At 31.9% G+C, this 8,266-nt stretch overlaps 1 protein-coding gene across 1 annotated transcript; it reads right to left on the reverse strand.

The window, feature by feature from the left end:
* Window positions 1-3,017: 3,017 nt before the first annotated feature.
* LOC119836590 (UDP-glucosyltransferase 2-like) lies at window positions 3,018-7,721 on the reverse strand. The gene is made up of 5 exons (XM_038361970.1): window positions 6,888-7,721; window positions 6,461-6,683; window positions 4,369-4,588; window positions 3,543-3,759; window positions 3,018-3,026 (listed from the first exon to the last, which is right to left on the reverse strand). Exons 1-5 carry the CDS (start codon window positions 7,719-7,721, stop codon window positions 3,018-3,020), a joined length of 1,503 nt encoding a protein of 500 aa, XP_038217898.1.
* Window positions 7,722-8,266: the final 545 nt, after the last annotated feature.

Genomic DNA, 8,266 nt, shown 5'->3' on the forward strand with positions numbered 1-8,266 from the left:
TATCCTTAAAGGCGAAGAATTTAGACTACACAAATTCAGCTTAACACATACTGAAGATTAAGCCAATTAGTGAATAAATACGATAAAAATTGAAGTTTTTGGAAGTTAAAAATATTCGATGTCAGTTAATTAGCTAATATACTTCTCTTTGATGCGACGAAGTTTTAATATATTTAAATTAAATTCACTCCGTACCTATTTGCGATTCACAAAACTTTTATTAGTTGGTTTAAAAACTCTAATATATATAAAAAAAAACCGTAAACCCACCTTTTGTTGTTATTATTTCAAATTATATGAATTATATTAATATAACATATTAATTATATTTAATGCGGTTATTGTCGTATAACAAAGTATTTAAATAATATCAACGTTATAGTTTGTTAATTATTAATCAACATATTATGTTTATTAACACCCATACAAAAGTGTAAATTATAAGAGACTTTGTGTTGCTATAGCCAATTTGTTTTAGCTGCTTTCTGTGGTTTTTGGGCTAATAAGACGGATAAAGTGACATGATGTTAAAATATGTAAATTTATTGTTTTATACGCAATAAGTAAATAAACATTGATGCTGTTTTCTCCCTTATCCCTTTCTTCCCTCCTCATTATAAATTAAGGAGGTGGGGGAAACCTTCCCAACCCTAAAACGCAAAACCCGTAAAATCCCTTTTTTTTTTAACAATTTGACCTTAAAAATATTTAAAGTAAATTCATTCCTTAACAGACTCCACAATAATCAACGTTCATCCTTATCAGAACAACTGCAAAACTTCACTGACCATTCGAAAATTCCAGTATAATATGTTTTCCATAAAAAATCGTCAAACAATATGTTTTAAAGGTCCTCCACGTTCATTGTTGGCGATTCAAAGAAACCGGTGAGTTTTATCTTGACACCACACTAATGTAGTTGAATATAATGGAAGGGTCTCGAAAATCCTCTTTGAAATTAAAAACTAGCGCTCCGGTGCGATTGTATTATGGTTCTTTACCTTTCCTTTGCTCTGTTAAACTTCTGTTTTTCTAAAAGCTTTGTACTATGAGTTGTAACCAGAAGTAATGCTCTTTCATTAAAGGGACATAATATTATTATATATATATCAACATATACACTCATGAACATACTTAGAGAAACGGTAAACACTTCATTCATTTAGCAAGAAGATTTTAATACTAATATTTTTGTTAAACTTAACAAAGTGTTTGATTCAATGTTTACTTCCTTACGTATATACATTTTTTTCAATCCCGATTTGTCTCTTTATGTACTTCTTTTCTAAATTTGTCCGTTTGTGTATATTTATTTGTTGTAAGGAGCTGGTGGGTCGTCTAAGCAGCAGTACCGTCCAATAAATATTATACCACCCATAAGGGGTCAGGAAAGAATTGATGGAAGGAAGGAAAAAAAGGACTGGGATGGGTAAAGTATACATAACATGCTACTATTTCACGTTAGTCTTCCGTGGGAGTGTGGTGCGCGCATCTTGGGCCAATTGAATCATACAAAGAACTGTCCATAACTTTTAATTGCTTGAGCTCTTAACCAAAACTGGATATAGTAAGTATTAGAACTGCTTGGTCTGTGAGCATTTGTTCTTTGATTAGTTTTTCATTATACATATTTTTGTTTTGTTTTCTCCTTAGTATTGCTTATGATGCACTTCTAAGAAATTAATATAGTATTAGTGTGGAATTAGTTTAATCTTAGAACAGTACTGTAGTAACTGCTTGAATTTGATCTATTCTTCTTATGAGCGAGTGATTTACAGATTATTTATATGAAACTAGTAGTCAGCCTCATCGTTTTCCCTGGTACATATATCATTGCGATGCAAGGATTCAGGGCATATCCATAGGTGATTAATTTAGATAATCATTGCCGTAATAACGAGTTCAAATAAACAAAACTTTCAATTGTATATTATTATAAGTATAAATTCGATATAGAAGTAGATAGATCTATTCTATAAATTATATGTAGATAAATCATTTCTTTATTTTCATATCACAAACATTAAGAGAAAGATTAAGAGGCCTGAGAACTGAAACGTGTGAATAATGAAATAGGATAATAGAGTGATTAAATTGTCTTTTAGATTACATTGTCTTAAAATACTAATGTTCGTGTTTAAAAGCGAGAAACTGGAGAAAAATTATCGCACTAACTGTTACATTACTATTTATATATTTTCATCGAACTACTTCGGTTTCTTGGTTAATTGAATACTTTTCAATATAGTGAGTATAAATAGTAGTAATAAACTCAAAAACCTAACTCCTCCTTTTTAGAAGTCGGTTGATATTAAAATAGTGTTAGTTTCACTACTAGTCTCTACCAATAAATTAAGAACGGCTGAACGAACTTTAATCTAATTTTTATCGCTGGATTTGACTCAATTTGTTTTTTGATAGAACAAAAAAACAAAAATAAAAAAAGACCGTCTCTACTAATATTATAAAGGTGAAGAGTTTGTTTGTTTGTTTGAATGCACTAATTTCAGGAACTACTGGTCTGATTTGAAAAATTATTTCAGTGTTAGATAGCCCATTAATTGAGGAAGGCTATAGGCTATATATGTACCAAGGGCGAAGACGGGGCGGTCCGCTAGTAAATAATAAAATGTCTTAAGATTTTATAGTTTAAAAAGAAAAGATATTTAAAAAAAATGGTTAAAGTGTAAATCTACATTCCTACACTAATATTATAAAGAGAAAGAATTTGTATTTTTGTTTGTTTGTTTGTAATGGATAAGGTAAAAACTACTCGACCGATTTCAAAAATTCTTTCACCATTAGAAAGCTGCAACTTTACTGAGTGAGATAGCCTATATATGTACTACGGGCTAACAGCTAGTTGTGAGATAAATAGTTTAAATGCATTGTCTTTAAAGTATCCCTATTGGATATAATCATGCAAGAATCACAGAGTTTATGCGAATTATAATTTAAAAGGAAAAAACCTCTCGCAAATTATTAGATCTGCTTCATATATCTTTCGACCCGACCTTTCATATTTCCTGCGGGAATCAACCCATATTAATTTGAACATACACTTATATCGCACTGATCATATTGATTAAAATATTTATTTACAAACTAAATAAAGAATTGAAACTGAGTATGGCTCTTTTTAAAATATCAATAATGAAAAACTCAAACCTAAGAAAAAAACATTTTACAAATAAAATTTTTTCTCCATCACTAGGTAAGAACATAGTATAAAACAAAGTCGCTTTCTCTGTTTCTCTGTCCCTATGTATGCTTAAATCTTTAGAACTACGCAACGGATTTTGATAGGACTTTTTTTTAATAAATTGAGTGATTCAAGAGAAAGGTTTATATGTATAATAACATGTACTAATACTATGAATTTAACACGTGAGAAGCCGCGGGCAAAAGCTAGTTATCAATTAAAACGTGCTTAAATACATAATTATTACATAAACAACTACACTTATACCTACAAACAATTATAATTTTTTATATTTCACACGTAAATTGGTAAATAAAAAGTTTTTAAGTTTCCATAAAACAAACATTGACGTAACAATTATTATAACACATACTGAAATCAAAGTGAGAAGTAAAGGCAACTCATAATAACTATAGAATGTTATGTTAAAAGCTGGAGATCTCAGATGGGAGCCTCCATGTCGAATGATATGTTCTGTCCACCACACTGCAGAATCTAAAGGGCTTATTGGATGTTCCCGCATGAGCGATCGGAGTTTCAACATGTTTTCTTTATAGCTGTAAGAAAGAGATAACTATGTATAACTATTTCACTTTTCTGAGAAACAGTATCAGTGTCTATATAAATATGATGGATGGATTATGAACTATTTTTACTAGAGCGGGGCTTTAATTTTATATTACAAAAAGCCAACAAATAATAGTTGTTCATTTATGTCCATTATTTTCTAATTAGAGAGATACCGAGGTTTAACTTATCGATATTATATTAAATAACATTAAATGTCATGATTTTGGAATAGTAACTAAGTTTATAAGTGGGAGGTTCGAGGCCAGGCGAGTGCCCATTAAATACATAAATTTTCAATTTATCTGCGTTTTATTTACCTCACTACTAATCGAAACGTTAAAGGAAATCATCGTGAAAAAACTGGCACAAAAAGCAAGAAAAAAAAATCGACATGTAACATGGCAGATGTAACCAGCACTTGGCCTGCGTGGTTAAGAAGCCTGAACCCTCATAGGAGGTCCGTATCCCTGTAGTGGAAACATATTTTATGGGCATATGATGATGATGAATCAGTTCATAATGGGATATTACTCACAATTAGTGACATGTTTAGCATACCGAATTTTATATAATTTCAATGTTTAATCTAGTCTCACCTCTTATCTTCAATAACAGTTTTCACGGCGTCAGTTAGTTCTGCCTCGGTTAGTGATAGTATATCAAGTTGCATGCCAATCTTGAGATGAACATATTTCTCAGTATTGTACCACTGGTCTCCCAACATCGGAATCCCTATGACAGGCACTGCAGCGTTAATCGCTTCATCAGTTGATTGAAGACCACCTTGTGTTATAAATAGCTTGATGTTTGGGTGTTCTGAAAATTAAATCGACTTTCAATAAAATGTGTGCATTGAAGTCAAGGCACACATACATTTGAAGTGAAGGCAAACATACATTTGAAGCGAGTAGGAAACGCACTTTTTTACTTTCTATATTACTACTGCTATTAATTTTGAGTGCTTATTTTGAAAAACTAAATTAAATTAACAAACACAATCAGTACTCAATACTAATAGTCAAAGACATAAAAGTTAAAAACTTGCTATATTATATTAAGAGAAATAAATAAACGACATTGCTTGGTCTACTGGATAAGGTTTCTACAAGTATCTCAAAAGACAAGTGTCAAATACAAGGCTGTATGGGAATAAACGTTGGATTTAATTAATTACAATTATTTGTCGAGCATGCTCTAGCACGAATTAGGCAAGCGCCGGGTACCACTACAGAAGATCTGGCCTGCATTCCTTTTCTCGAATTTTCCAGTCCTTTATTCCCATCAACCTAACATACTTTTTAAAGTAGGCGAACCTATTGCAAATGTCCATGTGCGATGTTAGCTCTTACTGCTTTTTTTATGTGATAGAGCAGGCAAGCGAGCAGACGGGTCACCTGATGTTAAGTGCTCCACGTCGCCCAGTTACACCCACAATACCAGGGGTATGGTGTGTGCGTTGCCGGCCTTTAAGAAAGGAGTAGGCTCTTTTTTTGAAGGTCCCCATATCGAAAACGTTTGGAAACACTGCATGCAGAAGCTGATTCCAAATTTCCTTAGTACTACTAATAGAAGTCCCACCACCTCCTTTGCTATGACATAAATAAAAAATATACATGTTATCGCGATACGATTTCGATTCTCAAATATTAATGGCGTCTAATGTTTACGTTTTATTTATACACCGACGGGAATAAACGTGATATTAATATCGATAAAGATATCAATATATTATCACGTTTTTATCGGTCAGTTGCTATGCAAAATATTAATTACGACGGTGGGATTTACCTACGATAGCTGTATCTCTAATTGAAAGAGTTTGTTTAACTACTCATGCAACTGTAATGATTCGAAGAAATTTAATGTAGCACATAGAATCATGCCGCGTACCTTAAAACTTGACTTAACACCCTATAAAAGAAACGTTCAAAATATTATTAAATAATGAATTAAAAATTGAGGATGTAAAAACAAAACAAATTCCTAAGCAGAACGCAATCTGAGGTCAAAGTAAAGATAAAATATTCGCTCTTAACAAATGTCTAAACAAAAAAAATGGAATAAACGAGTTTATGGTCAAGAAATAACTTTCCAATTTTTATGCAGATAATCTTGGACACGAAAAAGCTGAAAGACCTGGTTAATATCCAACTTTAGACAAGATTTAGTGGGGTAAATACGATCAAGGAGAAAATGTGTTATATTATTGTGAAAAAAGTATCAAAGCATCGGTACAAGTGGTTGGAAAAGAACGATTCTGTGTTCATCAAAGCTGAGTACTAGCCGTGATTCAGCCCTAATCTTAATCTGCTGGATTAGGATTTATCATCAGCTTAAGCTTAAAACAAAAGCCCTGAGACAATAAGATTTGTAGTGAAGAATTATACCTTAGAGGGAGTGCTGTCTATGATAACAACTGACCTCATCGTTAAAGGACTGTATTAAAACCAATAGACATAATTTGTGCTAATTTGTGCTTCGTAGTGTCATAATGTTATGATGTTAATGATTAAACTAACACACGTTGAAAAATTAAATGTTTTGTGCAATAGAAAAAAATCCTTGTAACAATATTTATGTCACGAGTAAGTGGTTATTATCTTATCGATAAATAGTTGGTGATTACCATTATTAAAATAATGTTAGGAGAATTAAAATTTGTATAAATGTAGGTAAAAATGTACTTACTCAATACCTGAGCCTGTGGTAGCCATTTTGATATCTTTATATTCTCTGTTTTTCCATCCAATTCATCTTCATCCCACTTCCATAATACATTATATGGCAGTTTAGAAAATACACTTGTCAACAATTTAATTGTATCTATGGAAAGAGTGTTAGTTCTCACGTTTGTTCCAAAACTAATATAAATTAAACCATTTTTAGAAGAATCGAGATATGCCTGAAGATCCTATAAATAAATAAATGTTGTTAGATTCAGCTGATAAAACACATTTCACATATATTTCAATATTAAACAATAAACTTATAATAAAGCGTAATAAACTGAAACACGCGACAAGTGAACGAATGAATAGAATAAAATGTATCTTTAGACTTTAAATCACAAACATAACAGAGAGATTACGGAGAAAATAATAAAAAATAAATTTACCTTTGGTAGTTCCTTATCAACAGGTTGATGAATCCCCCCTACATAAATAATGTTAGGGGGAACGGGACGATTGTCAGCCCATATGGGATGCTCGTTTATAAACAACATTTGTACATATTTATCGGTAGCTTCATCAAAAGAAGGCATGTCATCACCAAATCGCCTTTTCGCCATAGAAATGTCGTTATCGTATGTAATGACACACAATAGCTCCAAGACGAGGAATTTAAAATATTCCCAAATCTTCTCTCGGGTACTTAAATTATAAAGTCTTTGATTAACAGGCGTGGGAAATACTATAGGATGCATGAGTGCACCAAACATGCTGTACTGTTGGGTTACACCGCCGTAAGAACTAAATTGTATAATGGGCTTTTTCAATAAATGACCAAGCCCGAGCGCAGTTCGAACACTAGCTTCGGCCACGATGAGATCAAAGGAATCACCCTCTTCCCTCAATATCCGTTGCACTTCATCCGTAAGTATTTGTTTCTCAAACGTTGATGTAAACTTATGGAATAAATTTATCAATTGTTTTAATATATTTTCCTTTTTACCATCATGAGCGGAGAGGATTTCTTCCCAGTGTTCATATGATATATCGTGAACGTCTATTTCAGTTAAATTAACTGGACTCTGACCTTTAGGAAATGCTGGATCGGGTGTGATCAGGACAACTTCATGTCCCCTTCTCACTAATTCGTATATGTATGGACGAAAAACCACTTGGTGACTTATAGAAGGCGTTGGAAACACAGCAAGTATTTTTGCGCTTTGACACGCACTAAACAATACGTACAATAAAAAAAATGAACAAATATTCACAACCGACATGATGAAAGAGTCCAGCGTGTGTATTAAATATTGTTTGATAAAGATTACTAATTAAATTTACTGAAGTAGTAGTTATCACATCGATAAAACTTGGAATATCAATATTTAATACGATTTGGGATATGCATTGCTTTATAAAGATAGATAACAGGACTACGATGTTTTTTCTCGACCATTATGCAATGACATGACATTTTTTATTTGAATATCAACTACATACACTATTTATTTATCTTACCATACGAATAGAAATAATAATAATATGTTTATATTTATGTTTTTTTTTTTATTTTTACTAATATTATATCTTATTAAATCTATGTATTTGCTATATCTATGTATAATGTAATTTCTGCTTCACTTAGCTATATTAATTAAACACATATCCATAGTATACACCACCTACCTATGCGCTTAATCTGTATTGTTTCTTTGTTTTGGTTGCCTGGACGAGATGGCTCAGTAGCGATAAGGCCTATTGTGCAATTTGTATTTTCATTCTGTACTTTGTAATATTTCCTTTTGATGTGTACAATAAAGTATCA

This window comes from Zerene cesonia, chromosome 25 (genome assembly GCF_012273895.1).
Source record: "Zerene cesonia ecotype Mississippi chromosome 25, Zerene_cesonia_1.1, whole genome shotgun sequence".
NCBI lineage: Eukaryota > Metazoa > Arthropoda > Insecta > Lepidoptera > Pieridae > Zerene > Zerene cesonia.